The sequence below is a fragment of the Arachis hypogaea genome, chromosome 11 (genome assembly GCF_003086295.3).
Source record: "Arachis hypogaea cultivar Tifrunner chromosome 11, arahy.Tifrunner.gnm2.J5K5, whole genome shotgun sequence".
Lineage (NCBI taxonomy): Eukaryota > Viridiplantae > Streptophyta > Magnoliopsida > Fabales > Fabaceae > Arachis > Arachis hypogaea.
The window spans coordinates 139,715,331-139,742,334 of record NC_092046.1 but is presented as its reverse complement, the minus strand read 5'-3'; the positions used below and the strand labels follow the sequence as shown (position 1 = coordinate 139,742,334).

General features: G+C 40.8%; 1 protein-coding gene and 1 non-coding gene across 2 annotated transcripts; both read right to left on the bottom strand.

The window, feature by feature from the left end:
- Positions 1-9,116: 9,116 nt before the first annotated feature.
- Positions 9,117-9,224, bottom strand: LOC112725125 (small nucleolar RNA R71). Its single transcript, XR_003164252.1, has one exon. It is a non-coding gene; the product is annotated as a small nucleolar RNA R71 (small nucleolar RNA).
- A 14,716-nt stretch (positions 9,225-23,940) lies between these two features.
- LOC112723002 (BI1-like protein) lies at positions 23,941-25,748 on the bottom strand. Its single transcript, XM_025774220.2, has 4 exons — positions 25,191-25,748; positions 24,827-24,940; positions 24,493-24,650; positions 23,941-24,354 (listed from the first exon to the last, which is right to left on the bottom strand). The coding sequence occupies exons 1-4, from the start codon at positions 25,465-25,467 to the stop codon at positions 24,148-24,150; spliced, it is 756 nt and encodes a 251-aa protein (XP_025630005.1). The 5' UTR covers positions 25,468-25,748; the 3' UTR covers positions 23,941-24,147.
- Between the last annotated feature and the right edge of the window lie 1,256 nt (positions 25,749-27,004).

The window sequence follows — 27,004 nt, the reverse complement described above, 5'->3', positions numbered from 1 at the left end:
TTCGATCTTCGATATGAAAGCTCGAACAGCTATTAAATCACAGTATCTGGCCAACTTCAATACAGAGTACACTGACACCCCGGGAACTCCTACAAAATAGAATCTCTACGTGGACGACTCTTCAAACAAAACCGGGAGTGGTGCAGGTGTAATTATAGAAAGTGATCAGGGAAGCCAAATCAAGCTAAATAACCAAGCTGAATACAAGGCACTACTAGCTGGTTTAAGGCTGGCTAAGAAGGTAGGAGCTTACCATGTACAGTGATTCACAAGTAGTCACCTCACAAATAGAAGGGAGAAACCAAGCTAAGGATCCCACCATGAAAAAATACCTCGGGTAATTCGAGGGACCCTGGACAAAAGCAGAGAACAGCTCGGACAATTCGGGGGACCCTGGACAAAACAGAAAACAGCTCAGACATTTCGGGGGATATGAAGTTCGACACATACCTCGGGAGTAAAATGCCCGAGCCGATGCATTTTCAAAACTATCCAACACCAAACCAGGGGCCAATAACAGAAGCCTCATCCAGGCTAGATTACAAGACCACAACAAGTCGATCTCGAAGGCGGTATAAGGGATGGTAATATTCAACTGACTGAAAAAGTAGTCATAAGCATAGAAAAATGGTCATTCTCCCGGAGTCAAGGAAGGAAAACAAACCCTCTCCTCAGGGTCCAGCGACACCAACTCATAATTCTTCTCCTCATCCCTATCCCTACAAATTCTACGGAACCTCCTAAATCTTACACATTACTCAGAGTCAGCCACAGTAACATGCATTAAAACTATACATGCCATTCGGGATCTTAGTAGACATCTCAGCAATGTTTTTTTGAGAAGACATAGGTCAACTATGGGGTTACTACCAAACAACTCGGGCAAATAAGGAAACAACTCGAACAATAACAGCAAAACATCAGGTGTCAGATACAGCAGTAAAAGGGAAACCCCAGGACTCACACGAAAGTCCAGGGGAACTCTTTGGAGGCAACAATAAAGCAAAAACCCAAATACAAAGTCAAAGCTTTACATCAAAAGCATGCTAACTTCCACATTGTCCCACCAGAGGAGCTCATCAGTGTAACATCACCTTGGCTGTTCACAAAGTGGGGACCCGACTTCCTCGGACTATTTCCCCAAGGATCAGGACAAGTCAAAGTTCATCATTGAAGGGGTGGATTACTTCACAAAATGGATTGAGGAAGAGCCCCTAACTAATGCCACTGCTCAAAGAAGTCGGAAATTCTTGTACATAAACATTGTTACAGGGTTTAGGGTTCCTTACTCCATCACCACAGACAATGGCACTCAATGCACGAACACAGGTTTCAAGAAGTTGGTGGCTGAGTTGAAAATAAAGCACCAATTCATATCCGTAGAACACCCACAAGCCAATGAAAAAGCAGAAGCTGCCAACAAAGTCATACTAGCTGGGTTAAAACAGAAACTACAGGATGCAAAGGGAACTTGGGCTGAAGAGCTCCCACAAGTCCTATGGGCATATCGGACAACTCCACACTCCACCACAAAGGAATCACCTTCTCGATTAGCTTACGGAATGGAGGCAATGATCCCAGTGGAGGTCGAAGAAGGATCGCCCAGAGTGATCCACTACAGTGAAGAGGCCAACTCCCAACTTCAAAAGGAAGAACTCGACCTACTTCCAAAAATCTGAGAAAAAGCTCGGATCAAGGAAGAGGCATTAAAACGTCGAATGGTCTCAAGATACAACCGAAAGGTAGTACAGCGAGGTTTTGCCGAGAATGACCTCGTCCTAGTCCGAAATGATATCGGAACAAGTCGACCTGGAAAAGGAAAGCTGGCAGCAAACTGGAAAGGACCCTACCGAGTCGTAGAAGTACTCAGAAAGGGCTACTACAGGCTGACCGAACTCGAAGGGCGAGAGCTTCCAAGGTCATGGCACGCCTGCAACTTAAGAAGATTTTCTACAAATCCTCTTATCTTATGCATTAATCTGAAACGCAAAAAATTCATCGCCCAATTATAAAGCTACAGATCGGCAGAAAGTGAAAATCAAATTCACTACTCGATCACGATAAAGACCAACGAAGATGAAAACCAAATTCATCAAAAGGTCGACCAAACGAGGATCAAACTCAATTTCTACAAAATCGGCAAAGATGAAAAGCGGCAAAAACAGAATAAATGCAAGAAGTTATCGAAAGTGATCCATAGGAAAGGACCTGACGAAGTCTTAATAAAAATGGGTTGCTAAAAATAACTTAAAGACAGGCCGATGTAAAGAAGTCGGACTAGTCGACCACAATAACCAAAGTTATAAAAAGTAAATCCCTAGAAAGAGGCCTGGCCAGCCCTAAAAAAGAGGATTACTAGAAATAACTTAGAAGGGACCGACATGATGAAGTCGGCCCAATAAAATCACAAAGTTATAAAAGTAATCCCTAAAAGAGACCTGACAAGAGTCCAAATAAAGAGGATTACTAGAAATAACTTAGAAGGGACCGACATGATGAAGTCGGCCCAACAAAATCACAAAGTTATAAAAGTAATCCCGAAAAGAGACCTGACAAGGGTCCAAATAAAGAGGATTACTAGAAATAACTTAGAAGAGAGCGACATGATGAAGTCGGCCCAACAAAATCACAAAGTTATAAAAGTAATCCATAAAAGAGACCTGACAAAGGTCCAAATGAAATGGGTTACTAGAAATAACTTAGAAGGGACCGACATGACGAAGTCGGCCCGACAAGCTACAAAAGGTTATAAAAAGTAATCCATAAAAAGAGACCTGGAAAGGTCCAACTAAGAATTGATTATTAAAAATAACTTAGAAGAGGCCGACATGAAGAATTCGGCCCGAGCCAATTAAAGCTACAACTTAGACCGACAAGAAGAAGTCGGACCAACGAAAGCAACAGCTCGGACCGACAAGAAGAAGTCGGATCAGCGAAAGCTACAGCTTGGACCGACAAGAGAAGTCGGACCAACGAAAGCTAAAGAAGGATCAACAAGAGAAGTCAGACCAACGAAAAGCGTGCGCTAAAAGGGATATAGCTTTGCCTAAAAAGTCACGACAAGGCTATCGAAATTGTTCAGACTAACTAAAAAGGGTTCCACGAGAACACTAAAAAGTTATCGGACAAGTTAGCCCAGAGGTCATCTCGCCCAACAGGAGACAGACAAAACAAGATCTAATCAAAAAGAGGTCGGACAGAAGTGCTTCGCTGAAAGGCTAAGGAAAGGTCAAAAGGCCAAAGCCAGAAGTGCTTCGCTGAAAAGTAGGAAGTCTTGAAAAAAGACACTACTTAAAAGGCAAAAGCACAAATCAGAACGGCGCTAAAAAGTCATCCAAACAAACTATAAAAAAGGTTTCCCACCGGAACACTACCTAAAAAAGTTGTTGGATTATGACTAAAAAGCTCGAGCAGTGAAGACAAACAATTCGGAAGAAGGCTGAAAAGACCTCTCAACAAACTAAAAAGGGTAATACCAGACTCGCACAGCACGACTTCCCCAAAGAGATTAAAGCTCTGAAAGCACGATCTCACAGAAAGGTCCGAACTCAAGCAGGGGCACTGTTCATACATCGGTTCGAGCTATAAAGGACTGGGTTGGCCGACCTCTTAGAAGGTTGGCCCATGTCCGACCTCTTAGAAGGCTGGCCTATGTCCGACCTCTTAGAAGGTTGGCCCATATCCGACCTCTTCTCAAAGAGGTCGGCCAAATCGCCAGAGGAGGCCCAAGCAGGCCCAAACGAAGAGACGCAGCCCAATCTAAAGGTAGCCAAAGCCTAGAAAGATAAGGGCGGTTCCCTTAATGATAAGATGACTTCACTCAAAGATAAGATAAGATAAGATAACTATCTTATCTCCAGAAAGGTCACTCCACACCATTATAAATACACTGGAGCACCCAGGTATAACTCATACTCTAATTCCACTAAAAATCTGCTTAATACCCTTGCTAACTTAAGCATCGGAGTCCCATGCAGGTACCACCACCCTCCGGTGACGAAGGATCAGCTCCGGCCACCATCATCAAGTCGGACACATCAGCTCTGACCAGTACAGAAGATCTCGTCCGAGATCGACCTACAGTTTCAGGTAACCCTCAGAACAGTGCCATTGTCCGTGGTGATGGAGTAAGGAACTCCGAACCTTCTAACAATGTTTCTGTACAAGAATTTTCGACTTCTTTGAGAAGTGGCATTAGCTAGGGGCTCTGTCTCAATCCATTTTGTGAAGTAATCCACCCCTACAATAAGGAACTTGACTTGTCCTGATCCTTAGGGAAAGGGTCCAAGGAGGTCGAGTCCCCATTGTGCGAATGGCCAATGTGATGTCACGCTGATGAGCTCCTCTGGTGAGGCGATGTGGAAGTTAGCATGTTTCTGACATGGTGGACATGTCTTTACAAACTCTGTTGCTTTCTTTTGCAAAGTCGGCCAAAAGAATCCGGCTCGGAGTACTTTTTTGGAGAGAGCTCGTGCTCCCAGATGGTTGCCACATATGCCACTATGTATTTCTTCCAAGACCTCCTTTGTGTTGGAGGTCGGCACACACTTTAATAGGGGTGTCGAGATCCCTCTCTTGTATAAGATGTTGTTTATGATGGTGTAGTATTGTGCTTTTTGTCTCAACCTCTTCGCCTCCTTCTTATCTGTAGGGAGCGTCTCTGACTTGAGGTAGTTGATTATGGGGGTCATCCATCCTTGATCCTGACCTGATATGGCTAGGACATTTTCTTCCTCCGAGATTGATGGGCTTTGCAGTATTTCCAGGATGAGGCTTCTATTATTGCTCCCTGGTTTGGTGTTGGCTAATTTTGAGAGTGCATCATCTCGAGCGTTCTGTTCCCGGGTATATGGCAGACCTCATATTCCCAGAGTTGTTCGAGCTATTCCCTGGTTTTGTCCAGGTACTTTTTCATGGTGTGGTCTTTAGCTTGGTAACTCACTGCTATTTGTGAAGTGACTACTTGCGAATCGCTGAAGATGATAAGCTTTTGAACTCCAACTTCCTTAGCCAGCCTCAAACCAGCTAGTAATGCCTCGTATTCGGCCTGGTTGTTTGAGGCAGGGAACTCGAACTTTAGGGAGAGTTTGATTTGGGTTCCCTGATCACTTTCAACGATCACGCCCGCACCACTCCCGGTTTTGTTTGAAGAGCCGTTGATGAGCGGATAATTTATACGCATTTTGGCATTATTTTTAGTATGTTTTTAGTATATTTTAGTTAGTTTTTATTATATTTTTATTAGTTTTTATTTAAAATTCACTTTTCTGGACTTTACTATGAGTTTGTATATTTTTCTGTGATTTCAGGTATTTTCTGGCTGAAATTGAGGGACCTGAGCAAAAATCTGATTCAGAGGCTGAAAAAGGACTACAGATGTTGTTAGATTCTGATCTCCTTGCACTCAAAGTGGATTTTCTGGAGCTACAGAAGCCCAATTGGCGCGCTCTCAATTGCGTTGGAAAGTAGACATCCTGGGCTTTCCAGCAATATATAATAGTTTATACTTTGCCCAAGATTTGATGGCCCAAACCGGCGTTCCAAGTCAGCATAGAAATTCTGGCGTCAAAACGCCAGAACTGGCATAAAAGCTGGAGTTAAACGCCCAAACTGGCACAAAAACTGGCGTTTAACTCCAAGAAAAGTCTCTACATGTGAAAGCTTCAATACTCAGCCCAAGCACACACCAAGTGGGCCCGGAAGTGAATTTCTGCATCATTTACTCATTTCTGTAAACCCTAGGTTACTAGTTTTCTATAAATAGGACCTTTTGCTATTGTATTTTCATCTTTTGAATCATGTTTTTATGATTGAACCCTCTTTAGGAGGCTGGCCATTTGGCCATGCCTAGACCTTGTTCTTATGTATTTTCAACGGTGGAGTTTTTACACACCATAGATTAAGGTGTGGAGCTCTACTGTTCTTCATGAATTGATGCAAAGTACTATTGTTTTTCTATTCAATTCACGCCTACTTCTTCTCTAAGATATACATTCATTCTTCAACTTGATGAATGTGATGATCCGTGACACTCATCATCATTCTCACCTATGAACATGTGCCTGACAACCACCTCTGTTCTACTAGCAATGGCTTGAATGCGTATCTCTTGGGTTTCTAATCTAAGATTGGAACCTTCGTAGTATAGGCTAGAATCAATTTGCGGCCATTCCTGAGATCCGAAAAGTCTAAACCTTGTCTGTGGTATTCCGAGTAGGATCTGGGAAGGGATGACTGTGACGAGCTTCAAACTCGCGAGTGTTGGGCGTGTGACAGACGCAAAAGGATCAATGGATCCTATTCCAACATGATCGAGAACCGACAGATGATTAGCCGTGCGGTGACAGCGCATTTGGAACATTTTCACTGAGAGGACGGGAAGTAGCCATTGACAACGGTGATGCCCGACATAAAGCTTGCCATGGAAGGAAGTATGAATGATTGGAAGAAGGCAATAGGAAAGCAGAGGTTCAAGAGGAACAAAGCATCTTCATACGCTTATCTGAAATTCCTACCAATGAATTACATAAGTATCTCTATCTCTATCTCTATCTTTATTTTATGTTTATCTTTTAATTATCACTTCTCCATAACCATTTGAATCCGCCTGACTGAGATTTACAAGATGACCATAGCTTGCTTCAAGCCGACAGTCTCTGTGGGATCGACCCTTACTCACGTAAGGTATTACTTGGACGACCCAGTGCACTTGCTGGTTAGTTGTGCGGAATTGTGACAAAGTGTGATTCACGTTTGAGAGCTCCAAGTCTTTGGCGCCATTGTTGATGATCACAATTTCGTGCACCAAGTTTTTGGTGCCGTTGCCGGAGACTGTTCGAGTTTGGACAACTGACGGTTCATCTTGTTGCTTAGATTAGGTAATTTTACTTTTTATTTTCAAAAAAAAAATTTTAAATACAAAAATTTTTTTTCTATTTTGTTCTTCAGAGTTTTTAAGAATGAATTCTAGAGTGTCATGAGGATCTGTTGAAGTCTGGCTGGCTGTGAAGCCATGACTAATCTTATTGGACCGAGGTTTCAACTTATCATCACAAGAGCTTGTTGATTTCTATCAATTTTGCTGTTGTGAGCAATGATCTGCTAAAGCTTGGCTGGCCATTGCCCATGTCTAGTGTTTTGGACCGGAGCTTTCATTGAAAGCTTGGCTGGCTAGTAAGCCATGTCTAATTCCTGGACCGAAGTCTTAAACTAGCATTGCAATGATTCCTGGAACTCTTATTAAAAATTTTGAATCCCTTTATTTTCTTTTCCATTCAATTTTTAAAAAATCACAAAAAAAATTTATAAAACCATAAAAATCAAAAATATTTTAGGTTTCTTGTTTGAGTCTAGTATCAATTTTTAAGTTTGGTGTCAATTGCATGTCTTTATTCTTCTTGCATTTTTCGAATATATGCATTATGTTCTTCATTGATCTTCAAGTTGTTCTTGATTATTTCTGTGCTCTGATCTTTAATTTCTCTTATTTTGTGTCTTTTGTTGTTTCTTATATGCATTTTCAAATTGTTATAGTCCTTAGTATACAAACTTCTAAGTTTGGTGTCTTGCATGCATTGTTTATTTGATCTTAGTTGCATTTTTATTATTTCTCATCATTAAAAATTCAAAAAAAATTTTAAAATTGTGTCTTTTCAAGTCAATAACACAGAGAATTAAAGATTCAGAATATTCAGCAGAGGAATTACACAGAAAAAGCTGGACGTTCAAAATGCCCAATGAAGAAGGAAAACTGGCATTTAAACGCCAGCCAGGGTACCTGCCTGGGTGTTAAACACCCAAAAAGGTAGGATTTTGGGTGTTAAACGCCAGAATGGATGCCATTCTGGGCGTTTAACGCCAGGATGACACTAGAGGGAAGATTTTGTTTTTAATTCAAATCTTTTTCAAATATTCATAATTTTTCAAAATCAAATCTTTTTTAAATCATATCTTTTCAATCATATCCTTTCAAAATCAATTTCTTTCCATTTTTTATTTATTATTATTTTTTTCGAAAATCCTTGCTACAATTAGTAATTTAATTCAAAATTTTCAAGTTATTACTTGCCTATTAAGAAAGGATCAAAAGTTTTAATTCTAGAATCATATCTTCTAATTTCTTGTTAGTCAAGTAATCAACTTTAATTTTAAAACTTTCCTTTTTTATTTGATTTTCAATCATATCTTCTCAATCATATCTTTTCAATCACATCTTTTTCAAAATTAAGTCTCAATCATATCTTTTTTATTTCTAATTTCAAAATCTTTTTCAAAAATCACTTAATTTCTTTCCCAATCTTAGTTTTCGAAAATCATCAATCAAATTTTCAAATTTCTTTTAATTTTTTTTCAAAATCTTTTTAATTTATTTTCGAAAATTCTTCCCCTCTTTTCACACTCTTCTATTTAAGGACTAACACCCCTCCTCAATGAGCAATTCGAACTCTATCTCCCTTGATAAGTTCGAATTATCTCTTCTCTACCTCCTCCTATTCTTCTTTTCCTCTGACACCTCAAGGAATCTCTATACTGTGACATAGAGGATTATATATTTTCTTCTTCTCTCTTTTCATATGAGCAGGAGCAAGGACAAGGGCATTCTTGTTGAAACTGATCCTGAACCTGAAAGGACCTTGAAGAGAAAGCTAAGAGAAGCTAAAGTAAAACTCTCTATAGAGGACCTAACAGAGCTTTTCAAACAAGAAGAAGACATGGCAGCCGAAAACAACAACAATGCCAACAATGCAAGGAAGGTGCTTGGTGACTTTACTGCACCTACTCCTGACTTCTATGGGAGAAGCATCTCAATCCCTGCCATTGGAGTAAACAACTTTGAGCTTAAGCCTCAATTAGTTTCTCTGATGCAACAGAATTGCAAGTTTCATGGACTTCTATTGGAAGATCCTCATTAGTTCTTAGCTGAATTCTTGCAAATCTGTGACACTGTCAAGACCAATGGGGTTGATCCTGAGGTCTATAGACTTATGCTTTTTCCCTTTGCTGTAAGAGACAGAGCTAGAACATGGTTGGATTCACAACCTAAAGAAAGCCTGAACTCTTGGGAAAAGCTAGTTAATGCCTTCTTGGCAAAGTTCTTTCCACCTCAAAAATTGAGCAAGCTTAGAGTGGAAGTCCAAACCTTCAGACAGAAGGAAGGTGAATCCCTCTATGAAGCTTGGGAAAGATACAAGCAATTGATCAGAAGGTGTCCTTCTGACATGCTTTCAGAATGGAGCATCATAGGTATCTTCTATGATGGTCTGTCTGAACTGTCCAAAATGTCATTGGACAGCTCTGCTGGAGGATCTCTTCATCTGAAGAAGATGCCTGCAGAAGCTCAGGAACTCATTGAAATGGTTGCAAATAACCAATTCATGTACACCTCTGAAAGGAATCCTGTGAATAATGGGACAAATCAAAAGAAAGGAGTTCTTGAGATTGATACTCTGAATGCCATACTGGCTCAGAATAAAATATTGACTCAACAAGTCAATATGATTTCTCAGAGTCTGTCTGGAATGCAAGCAGCAATAGGCAGTACCAAAGAAGCTTCATCTGAAGAAGAAGCTTATGATCCTGAGAACCCAGCAATGGAAGAGGTGAATTACATGGGAGAACCCTATGGAAACACCTATAATCCTTCATGGAGGAATCATCCAAACCTCTTATGGAAGGATCAACAGAGGCCTTAATAAGGCTTCAACAACAATAATGGTGGAAGAAATAAGTTTAGCAATGACAAACCTTTTCCATCATCTTCTCAGCAACAGACAGAGAATTCTAAGCAGAGCCACTCTGAATTAGCAACTGTAGTCTCTGATCTAATTAAAACCACTCAAAGTTTCATGACTGAAACAAGGTCCTCCATTAGAAATTTAGAGGCACAAGTAGGTCAGCTGAGCAAGAAAGTTACTAAACTCCCTCCTAGTGCTCTTCCAAGCAATACAGAAGAGAATCCAAAAGGAGAGTGCAAGGCCATCACCATAACCCACATGGCCGAACCTGGTGGAGTGGAGGAAGAGGCAGTGATCGCCACTGAGGAAGACCTCAATGGACGTCCACTGGCCTCCATGGAGTTTCCTAATGAGGAACCATGGGAATCTGAGGCTCACACTGAGGCCATAGAGATTCCATTGAATCTACTTCTACCATTCATGAGCTCTGATGAGTATTCTTCCTCTGAAGAGGATGAAGATGTTACTGAAGAACAAGTTGCTAAGTACCTTGGAGCAATCATGAAGCTAAAAGCCAAGTTATTTGGTAATGAGACTTGGGAGGATGAACCCCCATTGCTCATCAAAGAACTGGATGACTTGACTAGGCAGAGATTACCTCTGAAGAGACAAGATCCTGGAAAGTTCTCAATACCTTGCACCATAGGCACAATGACCTTTGAAAAGGCTCTGTGTGACCTAGGGTCAAGCATAAACCTCATGCCTCTCTCTGTTATGGAGAAACTAGGAATTTTTGATGTGCAAGCTACAAGAATCTCATTAGAGATGGCAGACAATTCAAGGAAACAAGCTTATAGACTTGTAGAGGATGTCTTGGTAAAAGTTGAAGACCATTACATTCCTGCTGATTTCATAATCCTAGAGACTGGGAAGTGTATGGATGAATCCATCATCCTTGGCAGACCCTTCCTAGCCACAGCAAAAGCTGTGATTGATGTTGACAGAGGAGAATTGGTCCTTCAAGTGAATGAGGACTCCCTTGTGTTTAAATCTCAAGGATCTCCCTCTGTAATCATGGAGAAGAAGCATGAAAAGCTTCTCTCAATTCAGAGTCAAACAAAATCCCCACATTCAAACTCTAAATTTGGTGTTGGGAGGCCATCATCATGCTCTAAGTATCTGTGAGGCTCCATGAGAGCCCACTGTCAAGCTATTGACATTAAAGAAGCGCTTGTTGGGAAGCAACCCAATTTTACTTATCTATGTTAAATTTTTATTTGTTATTTTATGTTTTCTGTAGGTTGATGATCATGTGAAGTCACAAAAACAACTGAAAAAGCAAAAAAATAGAATGAAAAATAGTATTAAAAATAGAACACCCTGGAGGAGAAACTTACTGCCGTTTAAACGCCAGTAAGGGTAGTAGAATGGGCGTTAAACGCCCAGTCTGGCACCATTCTGGGCGTTTAACACCAGAAAGGGGCACAGACCTGGCGTTTAACGCCAAAAAAGGGCAAGAAGCTGGCGTTAAATACCAGAAATGGGCAGCAACCTGGCGTTTAACACCAGGATTGGCAGAAAAGGGCGTTTTGTACGCCACTTGGTGTAGGGATGAAAAATTCTTGACACCACAGGATCTGTGGACCCCACAGGATCCCCACCTACCCCACCTCTCTCTCTTCTTCACCCATTCACCAATCACCTCAATACCTCTTCCCCAAAAACACCTCACCTATCAAATCCTACCCTCTTCTCCATAAACCCTTCACCAATCCACATCCATCCATCATAAAACCTCACCTACCTCACCATTCAAATTCAAACCATTTTCCCTCCCAAACCCACCCTATATGGCCGAACTCTAACCCTCTCTCCACTCCTATATAAACCCATCTTCACTCCCTCATTTTCACACAACATAAACACTACTTCTCCCCCTTGGCCGAAACACCAACCCACCTCCATCTCCTCCATTTCTTCTTCTTCTACTCCTTTCTTTCTTCTTTTGCTCGAGGACGAGCAAACCTTCTAAGTTTGGTGTGGTAAAAGCGTTGCTTTTTATTTTTCCATAACCATTTATGGCACCTAAGGCCGGAGAAACCTCTAGAAAGAAGAAAGGGAAGGCAAAAGCTTCCACCTCCGAGTCATGGGAGATGGAGAGATTTATCTCAAAGGTGCATCAAGACCACTTCTATGAAGTTGTGGCTAAGAAGAAAGTGATCCTCGAGGTCCCTTTCAAGCTCAAAAAGGGTGAATATCCGGAGATCCGACATGAGATTCGAAGAAGAGGTTGGAAAGTTCTCACCAACCCCATTCAATAAGTCGGAATCTTAATGGTTCAAGAGTTCTATGCCAATGCATGGATCACCAAGAACCATGATCAAAGTGTGAACCCAGATCCAAAGAAATGGCTTATAATAGTTCGGGGAAAATACTTAGATTTCAGTCCGGAAAATGTAAGGTTGGCATTCAACTTGCCAATGATGCAAGGAGATGCACACCCCTACACTAGAAGGGTCAACTTTGATCAAAGGTTGGACCAAGTCCTCATAGACATTTGTGAAGAGGGCGCTCAATGGAAGAGAGATTCAAGAGGAAAGCCGGTTCAACTAAGAAGGCATGACCTCAAGCCTGTGGCTAGGGGATGGTTGGAGTTCATCCAACGCTCAATCGTTTCCACTAGCAACCGGTCTGAAGTTACTATAGACCGGGCTATCATGATCCATAGAATCATGATTAGAGAGGAAGTAGAAGTTCATGAGGTTATATCCCAAGAACTTTACAAGGTGGCGGACAAGTCCTCCACTTTGGCAAGGTTAGCCTTCCCTCATCTCATTTGTCACCTTTGTAATTCGGCTGGAATTGACATAGAGGAAGACACCCTCATTAATGAGGACAAGCCCATCACTAAGAAAAGGATGGAGCAAACAAGAGATCCCACTCATGGACAAGAGCATGAGGAAATTCCTCATCATGAAATTCCTGAGATACTTCAAGGGATGTATTTTCCTTCACAAAACTATTGGGAGCAAATCAACACCTCCCTAGGAGAATTAAGTTCCAACATGGGACAACTAAGGGTGGAGCACCAAGAGCATTCCATCCTCCTTCATGAAGTTAGAGAAGACCAAAGAACCATGAGAGAGGGGCAACAAAGGCAAGGAAGAGACATTGAGGAGCTCAAGCACTCCATAAGATCTTCAAGAGGAAGAACAAGCCGCCATCACTAAGGTGGACCCGTTCTTTAATCTCCTTGTTCTTTATTTTTTGTTTTTCAAATTTTTATGCTTTATGTTTATCTATGTTTGTGTCTTTATTACATGATCATTAGTGTCTTAGTGTCTATGCCTTAAAGTTATGAATGTCCTATTAATCCATCACCTTTCTTAAATAAAGAGTGTTTTAATTGAAAAGGAAAAGAAGTGCATGAATTTCAAATTTTAAAACAGTTTAATTATTCTGATGTGGTGGCAATAATTCTTGTCTTCTGAATGAATGCTTGAACAGTGCATATTTTTGAATTTGTTGTTTATGAATGTTAAAATTGTTGGCTCTTGAAAGAATGATGGAAAAAGGAGAAATATTATTTGATGATCTGAAAAATCATAAAATTGATTCTTGAAGCAAGAAAAAGCAGTGAAAAGCTTGCGAAAAAAAAAAAGAGAAAGAAAAAGCCAATAGCCCTTTAAACCAAAAGGCAAGGGTAAAATAAAAAGGATCCAAGGCTTTGAGCATCAGTGGGTAGGAGGGCCCACAGGAATAAAATCCTGGCCTAAGCGGCTAAACCAAGCTGTCCCTAACCATGTGCTTGTGGCGTGAAGGTGTCAAGTGAGAAACTTGAGACTGAGCGGTTAAAGTCATGGTCCAAAGCAAAAAAAGAGTGTGCTTAAGAGCTCTAGACACCTCTAATTGGGGACTCTAGCAAAGCTGAGTCACAATCTAACAAGGTTCACCCAGTTATGTGTCTGTGGCATTTATGTATCCGGTGGTAATACTGGAAAACAAAATGCTTAGGGTCACGGCCAAGACTCATAAAGTAGCTGTGTTCAAGAATCAACATACTTGACTATGAGAATCAATAACACTATCTGAATTCTGAGTTCCTATAGATGCCAATCATTCTGAACTTCAAAGGATAAAGTGAGATGCCAAAACTGTTCAGAAGCAAAAAGCTAAAAGCCCCGCTCATCTAATTAATACTAATCTTCATAGATGTTTTTGGAATTCATTGTATATTCTCTTTTTTTTATCCTATTTGACTTTTAGTTGCTTGGGGACAAGCAACAATTTAAGTTTGGTGTTGTGATGAACGGATAATTTATACGCTTTTTGGCATTGTTTATAGTATGTTTTTAGTATATTTTAGTTAGTTTTTATTATATTTTTATTAGTTTTTATTTAAAATTCACTTTTCTGGACTTTACTATGAGTTTGTGTATTTTTCTATGATTTCAGGTATTTTCTGGCTGAAATTGAGGGACCTGAGCAAAAATCTGATTCAGAGGCTGAAAAAGGACTGCAGATGCTGTTGGATTCTAACCTCCCTGCACTTGAAGTGGATTTTCTGGAGCTACAGAAGCCCAATTGGTGCGCTCTCAATTGCGTTGGAAAGTAGACATTCTGGGCTTTCCAGCAATATATAATAGTTTATACTTTTCTCAATATTTGATAGCCCAAACCGGCATTCCAAGTCAGCATAGAAATTCTGGTGTCAAAACGCCAGAACTGGCATAAAAGCTGGAGTTAAACGTCCAAACTGGCACAAAAGTTGGCGTTTAACTCCAAGAAAAGTCTCTACACGTGAAAGCTTCAATACTCAGCCCAAGCACATACCAAGTGGGCCCGGAAGTAGATTTCTGCATCATTTACTCATTTCTGTAAACCCTAGGTTACTAGTTTTCTATAAATAGGACCTTTTGCTATTGTATTTTCATCTTTTGAATCATGTTTTTATGATTGAACCCTCTTTGGGAGGCTGGCCATTCGGCCATGCCTAGACCTTGTTCTTATGTATTTTCAACGGTGGAGTTTCTACACACCATAGGTTAAGGTGTGGAGCTCTGCTGTTCTTCATGAATTGATGCAAAGTACTACTGTTTTTCTATTCAATTCAAGCCTACTTCTTCTCTAAGATATACATTCATTCTTCAACTTGATGAATATGATGATCCGTGACACTCATCATCATTCTCACCTATGAACATGTGCCTGACAACCACCTCTGTTCTACTAGCAATGGCTTGAATGCGTATCTCTTGGGTTTCTAATCTAAGATTGGAACCTTCGTGGTATAGGCTAGAATCAATTGGCGGCCATTCCTGAGATCCGGAAAGTCTAAACCTTGTCTGTGGTATTCCGAGTAGGATCTGGGAAGGGATGACTGTGACGAGCTTCAAACTCGCGAGTGTTGGGCGTGTGACAGACGCAAAAGGATCAATAGATCCTATTCCAACATGATCGAGAACCGACAGATGATTAGCCGTGCGGTGACAGCACATTTGGAACATTTTCACTGAGAGGACGGGAAGTAGCCATTGACAACGGTGATGCCTAACATAAAGCTTGCCATGGAAGGGAGTATGAATGATTGGAAGAAGGCAATAGGAAAGCAGAGGTTCAAGAGGAATAAAGCATCTTCATACGCTTATCTGAAATTTCTACCAATGAATTACATAAGTATCTCTATCTCTATCTCTATCTCTATCTTTATTTTATGTTTATCTTTTAATTATCACTTCTCCATAACCATTTGAATCCGCCTGACTGAGATTTATAAGATGACCATAGCTTGCTTCAAGCCGACAGTCTCCGTGGGATCGACCCTTACTCACGTAAGGTATTACTTGGACGACCCAGTGCAGTTGCTGGTTAGTTGTGCGAAATTATGACAAAGTGTGATTCACGTTTGAGAGCTCCAAGTCTTTGGCGCCATTGTTGATGATCACAATTTTGTGCACCAGCCGTCTACATAGAGGTTCCATTTTGTAGGAGTTCCCGGGGTGTCAGCGTACTCAGCAATGAAATCAGCAAAATACTGAGGCTTGATGGTCGTCCGAGCTTCATATTGAAGATCAAACTCAGATAGCTCAACTGCACACTGTATAATTCTTCCAGCTAAGTCTGTCTTCTGTAGAATACCTTTCATAGGTTGGTTAGTCCAAACCTTGATGGTATGAGCTTGAAAATATGGGCAAAGTCGTCGAGAAGTTAGTATGAGAGCGTAGGCGAATTTTTCTAGCTTTTGATAGTTCAGTTCGGCCCCTTGTAGGGCTTTGCTGATGAAGTAGATGGGTTGTTGCCCACTTTTGTCCTCTCTGACTAGTGCTGAGGCTATTGCCCGACTTCCCACTACGAGGTATGATATGAGTGCTTCTTCTTTTCGTGGTCGAGTAAGGATGGGTGGTTGTCCCAGGAATTTTTTGAAATCCTGGAAGGCTTGTTCGCACTCTCTGGTCCATTCAAACCTCTTTCCCTTCCTTAGTGTGGCATAGAAGGGGAGAGATCTTATGGCCGATCCGGCTAGAAATCTGGACAAGGCTGCCAGTCTTCCGTTGAGTTGTTGTATTTCTTTGACGCAGGTCGGACTTTTCATGTTGAGTATAGCTCGGCATTTATCCGGGTTCGCCTCAATTCCTTGTTGTGTTAGCATGAAACCCAGGAATTTGCCGGCTTCTACTGCAAAGGTACACTTTGCGGGATTAAGTCGCATGCCATGCTTTCTGATGGTGTCGAACACTTTGGCGAGGTCGGACAGTAATGACTCCTCACTTTGTGTTTTTACCAACATATCGTCTACATATACCTCCATGAGTTTCCCGATATGGTCTGCGAAGACCTTATTCATTAATCTTTGGTAGGTAGCTCCTGCATTTTTGAGTCCGAATGGCATGACGACATAACAGTAATTTGCTTTTGGGATTAGGAATGTGGTCTTTTCTTGATCAGGTAGGTACATTGGGATTTGATTATATCCCGAATAAGCATCCATGAAGGAAAGGTACTTGTATCCAGAGGAGGCATCTACTAGAGTGTCTATGCTTGGGAGTGGATAGGGATCTTTTGGGCAGGCTTTATTCAGATCGGTGTAATCAGTGCACATCCGCCATTTCCCATTTGACTTTTTCACCAATACAACGTTGGCTAGCCATAGTGGGTACTTGACTTCTCTTATGAATTCTGCCTCCAGTAGAGCTCGTACATGTTCTTCCACAGCTTGGGATCTCTCTGGTCTGAGCTTCTGATGCTTCTGTTGTACTGGCCGAGATCCTGGGTATACTGCCAGTTTGTGGCACATTAGTTTGGGATCTATGCCCGGCATGTCTGCGGCCTTCCATGCAAAGAGGTCGGCATTATCTCTTAGGAACTGTATCAGGGACTCCTTTATGTCTCTTTTCAAAGTTGCCCCAATATTTGTGGCACATTAGTTTGGGATCTATGCCCGGCATGTCTCTTTATCCGGGATATCTCCGATCTGGACTTCCTCAATCTCGTCCTTCGGTTGTGGACGAAGTTTTTCCTGGCCTCGAACTCCTCCGAGTTTGATACTATTGATTTCTTCTCCTTTGCCTCTAAGGTTCAGACTTTCATTGTAACAGCGTCGCGCCATTTTCTAGTCTCCTTTTATCGTGGCTATCCCTTCCGGGGTTGGAAACTTCATGCATAGATGTAGAGTCGAAACTACTGCGGCAAGCTGATTTAGCGTTGTCCGACCTATCAGGGCATTGTAGGCTGAGCTCACGTCGACTACAATGTAGTCTATGTTGAGTGTCCTTGATCGGGTTCCCTTTCCAACGGTTGTGTGTAGTGATATATATCCAAGGGGTTGGATTGGAGTATCTCCTAGTCCAAACAAGCTGTTCGGGTATGCTCTGAGCTCTTTCTCTTGTAGGCCGAGTTTGTCGAAGGCAGATTTAAACAAGATGTCCGCTGAGCTTCCTTGGTCCACCAACGTACGGTGGAGATTAGCATTGGCCAATATGATAGTAATGACCATGGGATCATCATGTCCCGGGATGATGCCAGTCGCGTCTTCTTGGGTAAAAGTAATAGTAGGGAGGTCGGGTGATCCTTCTGCTCCCCCAACATGATATACTTCCTTAAGGTGCCTTTTGCGGGATGACTTGGAGATTCCTCCTCCTGCGAATCCTCCATTTATCATGTGAACGTGCCTCTCCGGGGTGTGAGGTGGTCGGTCAGCTCGTCCGACCTCTTCGTCCCTTCTTCTTTTTCTGGGTTCATCCGTTTTGTTGGCTACGTATCGATCTAGTCGCCCCTCTGTTACCAGTTTTTCTATGACATTCTTTAAGTCGAAGCACTTGTTTGTAGGGTGTCCATAGATTCGGTGGTACTCACAGTATTCTGTCCGATTTCCCCCTCCTTTTTTGCTTTTGATTGGACGAGGTGGTGGAATCTTCTCGGTATGGCATACTTCTCGGAAAACGTTCACAAGAGATACCCGAAGAGGGGTGTAATTGTGGTATTTTTTAGGCTTCTCTTCGTGTTGATCATCTTTTTTCTTGGACTCTTTATCCTTATCCCGGGAGGAGTAGGAGAATCCGGATTTCGAGGTCTCTTCTAACCGAGAATTTTCTTCCATGTTGATATACTTCTCTGTTCGTTCTTGCACTTTATTTAAAGATGTTGGGTGTTTCTTTGATATAGAGTGACTAAAGGGTCCTTCCCACAGGCCATTGATGAGACCCATGATGGCTGCTTCTGTTGGTAGGCTTTGTATGTCCAGGCATACTTTGTTGAATCTTTTCATGTAAGACCGAAGACTCTCCCGATCTTCTTGTTTGATTCTTAATAGGCTTGGGGCGTGCTTGGCTTTGTCCTTCTGAATGGAAAATCTGGCAAGAAAATTTTGGCTAAGTCATCAAAACTTGTGATGGATCTGGGAGGTAGACTATCGAACCACTTAATAGCTATTTTCGTTAAGGTTGTCGGGAAAGCTTTGCAACGAATAGCGTCCGAGGCATCAGTGAGATACATTTTGGTTCTGAAAGTGCTGAGATGATGGCTTGGATCCGAGGTGCCGTCGTATGAAGTCATGTCGGGGGCTTTAAAATCCTTCGGCACTTTGGCTTTCATGATCTCTTTGGTGAAGGGATCCTGATCTTGGTGGAAGTTATCTTCGTCGTTGGGGCGAGTAGTTCTGGTCTTGAGGTCGGCTTCCAGTTTTGCGAGCTTATCTTCTAGTTCTCGGCGACGCCTAATTTCTCTCCGGAGGTCCGTTTCGGCTTCGCATTGGTGTTCGGCTTCCTGTTCGAGCTGTTTAAGCCAATTTTGTTGTTCTTGGAGAGCTTCTAAAATTTCTGTATTTGGAGAATGCTTTTCTCGGTTTTGCTGAGATGTATCTTTGGGTGTGGTATCCGCGTTTTTGTGTGGTGTCCTGTTTTCTAAATCAGAGTTGTGATCATTGTCAATGTCGTCCGACATGGTGATGGGATGACTTCCAGGTCCCCGGCAACGGCGCCAATGTTCCGAGGGTTACCTGAAACTGAAGGTTGATCTCGGATGAGATCTGCTGTGGTGGCCGGAGCTGTCGTGTCCGAATTGTTGGATCTGGTGGCCGGAGCTGTCGTGTCTGACCTGTTGGAACTGGTGGAGCTGGAGATGCTGCTGATCCTTCGTCACCGGAGGGTGATGGTACCTGCGAGAGACTCCGATGCTTAAATTAGCATGGGCTTTAAGCAGGTTTTTTAGTAGAATCAGAGTATGAGTTATACATGGGTGCTCCAGTGTATTTATAGTAGTGTAGGCTAACCTTTCCGGATAAAATAAGTTAGTTATCTTATCTTATCTTCTGAGTGAAGTCATCTTATCTTTAAGGGGAACCGCCCTTATCTTTCTAGGCTTTAGTTGCCTTTAGATTGGGCTATGTCCCTTTATTTGGGCCTGCTTGGGCTCCTTGTAGCGATTTGGCCGAGATCTTTAAGAAGAGGTCGGGAATTCCAGACCTGAAGAGGTCGGTCGACTTGTCTTTAATCAGCCCGGGTCGTACAGCTCGACCCAGGGTATGAACAATAACCATCACTCATGTTGTTAACATAATTTGCTCGTTACAACCTAATTCGTCCCATATTACTCAATAACTATATCTATTATTCAAACAATAGACGTTGATCCATTACCTATAACTCGGCTAATGAAACCTTTACCTTGGCCCGAAGAAGTTGTAACTCGGCCCATAACTCAAAAACATAATAACACTCAACACAACAGCATGATGACTCCATCATATGTCATCGCCAACAATTCAATGAAATAGTCAAAATAGATGCTGAGAATATCACGGTAACCACATCACAATCGTAGCTTATGATTTGCTAATCGAATATATTCGAAATGCTTAGTCTATATAAGGTAACATTAGGTCAGGGTAAAAGACATCCGAAAACCTAATACTCACTCAAGTCACTCTAGACTCTCTTCTTTGTATTATTATTGACTTGAACGTCGGAGTACCTTTTACAAGTACCAACTCCGTCTGGTGCTCTTTGGAGTCTGGCGATAACTCATCATGGAGAAGGCAGGACGACATCTCCCTTGGCTGCTACTTAGGAGAAAAGCAATGGTAAAACAATCGAGAAATTGTCAAAAACTTTGAAGGAAAAGGAAACTAAGTTGACAAAGATAATTGAGGTTGTTAAAGCGAAAGATCAAGAGATATCCGAGGTTAAGGGGGCAACGTCAAAGTTTGGAGGAGAAAATGAATTCAGCCGAGGTTGATAAAGCGAAGATGGTGGCTAGGATAAAAGAATTGGAGAATGAAGTTTATAAAATATTTTCTTAGGAATTTGACCGAGCTAGTAGTTAGATTAGATTGCTTGAATTCGAATTGCGATCCTTAGTTAAAAGGATGAATGACCACTCAACCAATCTAAATTAATTTTTTGATCTACCTTCTACCTTTTAGTTTAGTGTCGTAATATAGAATGGGTCCTCGTATCTTAGCTTGACCAGTTCAAATAATTTCTATTGCTGCGTTGTTAGAAAATGTGGGTGAGAGGGTTGATAGGCTGCTTAGTGAGTCAGTGTTATCTTGTTTGACTATTTATCCTGAATAATAATAGCACGTTGCCGAGTAGGGGTGGCAATGAGGAGGGTAGGGGCGGATTTTTGCCTTACTCGACCTCGTCCCACCCTACAATAACCTGCGTAAAATTCGTCCTGCTCCTACCTACGAGTAATAAAAAGTTAAATCCTAACCCGTCATGTCCCTACCCACTCCTATAATGATTAAAATCTAACAAATAAAACTGAGTTTTAAAATATATATAATATAAATTCGCAATCTAATCCTATCATATAGTGCGAATCGGATTTGATCCGATCTGATGACTCTGCGGATCGAATAATATTCGCAAAATTCAGATCGGATGCGGATAATTACCGTGGATATGCGGATATTATCCGATCCATGTACAGCCTAATTAATTTGATCCCCCAAATTGACTTCCGAACGACATACTAATCCTTCGACTTATTTCTGGGGTGAGTCAACAGTCAAACTGCTGATGTGACACAACTAATACCATGTGTCATCATCACTAACCCCCATATCATCACTAACTCCCACATCATCATCATCCTCATACATCCCTTCTCATCCCTAATCCCCTGAGCCATCACCACAACCATCATCCCTAATCCGCAACCACATCACCACCGCTTCCCTCCTCGACGAATTCCCCACCTTTTCTTATTCCTCTGTCAAGGATCTCCGCAAGGAGAAGTAGTACGCCCTTTAATGCGCCATCTCACTACCGTACTCTCTTTCGGCTTTGGGTCCACACCTTCCACATCCACAACCTCTGCTCGCTTTTGTTCCGGCTTCAGCATCCACTCTGTCTCTGTTCGGCTCTGCTTCTTCTGCTTTCACTGCGACAGTTCTTCACTCTTACCCGAAAACACGCTCTACTTGTTCTTCTTCAATGGGCAAATCTGATGATTGTACCAATTTTGTTCTTTTGTTTTTTATTTTCAATAAAAAATGAATAATATGCTTGTTGTTCATCAATGGCGGATCTGAGTACAGCAACTCTGTTCTTTTTTGTTTTCTAATGTGAAAAAAAAAATTGAATGTTGTTGTCCCTGTTAACTTCCGCAACTCTTCCTCTACAACCATTTTGCGGAGCTAATTTCATTTCCAGGACTGGTAGAGAGTCGCGGGAGGTTGATGGAGAGGGAGGCGGCGTTGTCGATATGGGTGCGGGAGAGGATGGTGGAGTCGTGGAGGTGGCAGTTGAGGGTGTCGAGGAGGGAGTAGAGGTCGCTCTGTGTCTTGATTTTTGTGTTGTATGGTCGCTTTCTGTCTTTTAGTTTTTATACGGTAAGGGTCTTTGGATGTAATTTGAATTAATTGCATGTTTTTTATGTTGGAAAAATTTTAAATGATTAAAAATGAAAAAATAAAATGCTTTATGAATTTTTAAGAGGTAAAGAGAAGATCCAGAAAGAAAACCAAGAAAAAAAATATTGAATTCATCCCCCCCCCCCCCCCCCCCCCTTTCAAAATCAACAAGAACCCCATATACTTGGTGACTTGGTCCCAGAAGCTGATTTCTGAGAAGTTATTTAACAAAATAAAATGTTAAACTCATTCAACACATTTTAATCGCGGTAAAAATTAATAACAACCTTCTCTTCTAAATTCTAATACATTCAAACATCATCTTTATCAGGTCAAGACCACTCCAGTTTCTTCTCCACCCATAGCCCCCATAGGTAACTGATTTAGCTAGCCATCACAAACCTCCCCCATTATCAGTCGATCAACCAAGTACCAAGATATTAATCAATTTCAAATGTACTGAACGTGCCTGTTATTGGGAGATTCCAATCCAGTAAATATTGATTTTAAACAAAAGACAATTACAATAGCGAAAAGAGGATTGGTTTGTCACAAATATTATCGGAAAACGAGCAAGAACAACCAATGCTCTTCTCATACCAATCCCATCAAAACCAGCAGAAGCAGGAGAACCATAAAGCCCCCCTCCCTCCCAGAGTGAACAAATGATATCCGAGATCATGCACCATGCAACTCCATATTAGAAACCTCTTGATTAGAAATTATACACTCAAAAGATGTAGCAACCATAAAGCAAGCAGCAGCAGCAACACAACTCTATAAAAGACATACAATATCTCATTGATTATCCAATAGTAAACAAACCATCTTCCTTGTCAGTACAGCATTGTCAAAGGACAAGGGTATTTGCACATACCAGCTTCACACTGTATTAGTGAGAAGCATAGTAGTTATTTTCATTTGGAGTTACTCAAATATCAAATTTACAAGAGTATCAACATTTTAGTTATTTCCTTGTCTCAGCACCCTCAAGATAGACAGGAACAGGTTCAATGTGTCAAGATAAAGATAGATCTTGCAAACATCCTAGATATATTAATGTGCACTAATCTTGAAATTTGGAAAACTAGATACGAAAGTACTGCATTATCATATGATGAATTAAGAACTCGAACCTGCATCATGCCGACCACGATCAGAGTGAAGAGGCAGCTGAACAAAAATGGACCAAGGTAACTGAAGTTAAAATGAAATTATTTATGAATTCTTAAAGAGAAGATATCGAAAGAAAATCACAAAAGAATATTGAATTCATCCCCTTCGAACCAACAAGAACCCTATACTTGGAGATGATTTCCGAACCGTAAATTATTTTTACTAACTAATTAAATATACTTTAATTTTGAATTATTTTTTTTTTAACAAAATAAAATGTTAAATTCATTCAACACTACATTTTAATCACGGTAAAAATTTGTAATAACCTTCTCTTCTAATACATTCAAACAAACATCATCTTAATCAGATCAAGACCACTCCAGTTTCTTCTCCACTCCTAGCACCATAGGTAACTGATATATCTAGCCATCACAACCTCCCTCTTATAAATCCATCAACCAAGATATTCGTCAATTTCAAATGGACTCAACGTGCCTGTTATTGGGAGATTCCAATCCAATAATACTGATTTTAAACAAAGACAAATACAATAGCCAAAAGAGGATTGATTTATCACAACGATGACTGGAAATCGAGCAAGAACAACCAATACTCTTCTGATACCAATCCCATCAAAACCAGCATAAGCAGGAGAACCATAAAGCCTTCCACCCTCCCAGAGTGAACAACAAATGATATCCGAGATCATGCAGCATACAACTCCGAATTAGAAAGCTCTTAATTGGAAATAATACACTCAAAAGTCAAAAGATGTAGCAACCAGAAAGCAAGTAGCAGCAGCAACACAATTCTATAGAAGACACATAATAATATCACATTGATTATCCAATAGTAAACAAACCATCTTCCTTGTCAACACATTACTGTCAAAGGACAAGGGTATTTTCATATACCAGCTTCTTACTGTATTACTGAAAAGCAAAAGAAGTTATTTTCATTGATTTTACTCAAATATCAAATTTACAAGAGTATGAAAAATTAGTTATTTCCTTGTCTCAGCACCCTCAAGATGGCCAGGAACAGGTTGAGTATATCAAGATAGAGAGTGACCGAGGCTCCAATGTACTCATCATAGGTAAATCGCTTGATCAGGTTTTCAGTGTCATAGACAACAAAACCAGAGAAAATAATGGCACCAACTCCACCATAGATAGCATTTGCTGTTGAGCCGAGGGGGAAGAACATCTGCATGAAAAAACAGCAAGTCTTAAACAAGATAGATCTTGCAAACATGCTAGATATATTAATGTGCACTTATCTTGAAATTTGGAAAACTAGACAAGAAAGTAGTGCTTTATCATATGATGAATTAAGAATTCGAACCTGCATCATGCCGACCAGGATCAGAGTGAAGAGGCAGGTGAACAAAAATGGACCAAGGTAACTGAAATCCTTGCCCTTCTTGGATGCCCAGAAGGCATAGCCAGTTAGAGAGGAAACCACTGCTGAGGTCAAAATCAAAGCTTCAAGGACAATTTTTCCTGCAAGCATTCAGTCAAAGATATAATTTTATCAGTATAAACAGAGAATAAAAAAGTAACATGCAGCACCTGTCAACAAACAAACCCTCACTACTCAACACAAATATGAAACCAAAGGGGAAAAAAAAGGCATAGAAACATGTTATTCTACATGAATGGAGGAGAATGATACGAACCATCTGTGTTGGCACAAGTAACTCCAACAGTTAGACTTATTGAAGCGGTGAAAAGCCCAAGCAAGACGTAGTTGTGGGGATGCTTCTGCTGGTACTTGAGTAGAGGGAACAAGACTGCAACAAAATTCCCAATTGATTTGCAACAACAGATCAGCAAAATAATCCAAGCAAGAGAACAGAAACATAGGTAAAGAACATGGTCCTACAAATTGCAATAACAGATCCCTTTCATGTTTATCACAACAGCTTAGATCAGCATATCTATTTTCTAATTTGTTTTCCCGCAGCTTCTAATAATGAACAGAATAGAAGATTCTAAACCCTAAAATCAGAATTAAAGTGGAAAATAGAGAGAGAAGCGTACATATGAAGGGGAGGAAGAGGACGAAGAAGAGGAGGCCAGGACTGCCCCTAAGGAGAGCGTTGATGGGAGTGTAGAAGACGGTGATGGAGGATACGATGGTGGTGAGCACGATCTGCGCGGAGAGGATCCCGTAGACCTTGCGGATGAATCCCCAGCGGAGCTGGTTCTCGCCGACACTGAGACCTGGGTAGAGAGTCTCCCCTGACTCGACGTCGTAATCCTCCCGCTTGCCGGTGCTCACCGCCGTGTAACCGTGCATCTCTTGCTCACCACGCATTTCGGATTCCTTCTTCTTCTTCTTCTTCTTCTTCTACTTTTCCACCGAATGAAAGGATCAACACAACGGAAAGTTTGTTGCTAGCGATGACCGACGTTTACTTCTATACTTCTCGACGCCTCCAACACGTTCGATTATATTATCAACATAATCGACGGTCATAACTCGTAACTTAACTATGCTTGCTCACGTCGCTATCGTTTTTGTTTGTTTTTATTGTTTTTTCATTAAGCCCAATATGCAACAAAAAGTAAAAAAAAAAAAAAAAAAAAAAAAAAAAAGCTAACTTACTGGAAGCTAGTGCTACTACTGATGCTAGTCCGCCAATGCAATCTTATACGGTTCATCGTATATTTCATGGAATTTAATTTTGATGTATTATTATTGTAAAATAACTTTATACGTACATCTAATTACGTAGTGTTACATCAGTAAAAATAATTATCTTTCATATTAATCACGTGAATGATCATCTAATATAATGAATGTAATTCAATGATTACATAACGGTATAAAACGTTTTACACTCTCAGTGCATCAAAATTAAACTCATATTTATAACCTAGAAAACATATATTTAAATTTACAAACATTTTTTTTTTGTAGATTTAAACTTTTCAATTTGAACTCTATTTGTACTCTAAATTTTTCAATTCAATCTTGTTCTTGTGTGACTAACCTGGACGTAATTCGGTGTCTCAGAGTCAATGCCGAGTTGTTTCCTTCAACGCTGAGCTATAGACTTGAACGATCCGAACTCTTCGTCCAGAGAGATATCACGTCACGGAGAGTATGAACAAAGAGGGAGTGTATCTGCAAAAGGCACTCCGATACTTAAGTTAGTACTGAGAATTCAGCCTCTCCTTTGAAGATAAAATATCATACCTTTATAGGTGAGATAAAATAGGTCGGTTACGTTTCTATTGATCATCTGAATTGAAGAGCAGTTAATAGGTTTTAATAAGTGATAATGTCTGGTCGGACGTTTTTATTCTAGGATGTAGTCCGTTGAGTCTGATTGTAACGTATAACGCCGAGTTATAACGTAAAGTGCCAAGTTATTGTATATAATGCCGAGTTATGACATCGGATTTGTAACGGCCGTATCATAGCCCCAAGCTTAGCTTGGGAATACGTTTTAATGAAGCAGGTTGAGCTTTTAATGAATCATAAGTCGGCCATTGAGTGAGTTCATAACTCGGCCATAGGATTAGCCTTGGAGCCCCTAGTTCAAGATGCTTTATTAAAACAAGGAATAAAATCTTTTGAATTTCAGACGTTATTTGAAGTTAACGTGTATTGGATAGTGTAGTAGTATTTGTCCTTGATTGTGTCTTTGGTTTTTTCAATGTAATTTTGAACCGTTGATTTAATAAATACAACGATTAGGGTTTTTCATAGAACTGAATAGTTAATTTGAATAGTTGTTGAGACGATTTTGATAAAAATAAATTGGTTGGGTGAGAATATTGCGTTAGTTCACCTTTGTTTGGTGATTTGATTGAAGATTGAGTTTGATTGTGCATGTGTAAATGAT

Coding starts and splice junctions, on each gene's coding strand:
- LOC112723002 (XM_025774220.2), bottom strand. CDS start 25,467: ATGCGTGGTGAGCAAGAGATGCACGGTTACACGGCGGTGAGCACCGGC. Junction 24,651..24,826: donor TACTTGTGCCAACACAGATG/GTTCGTATCATT, acceptor GAATGCTTGCAG/GAAAAATTGTCCTTGAAGCT. Junction 24,355..24,492: donor TCCTGGTCGGCATGATGCAG/GTTCGAATTCTT, acceptor TTTTTCATGCAG/ATGTTCTTCCCCCTCGGCTC.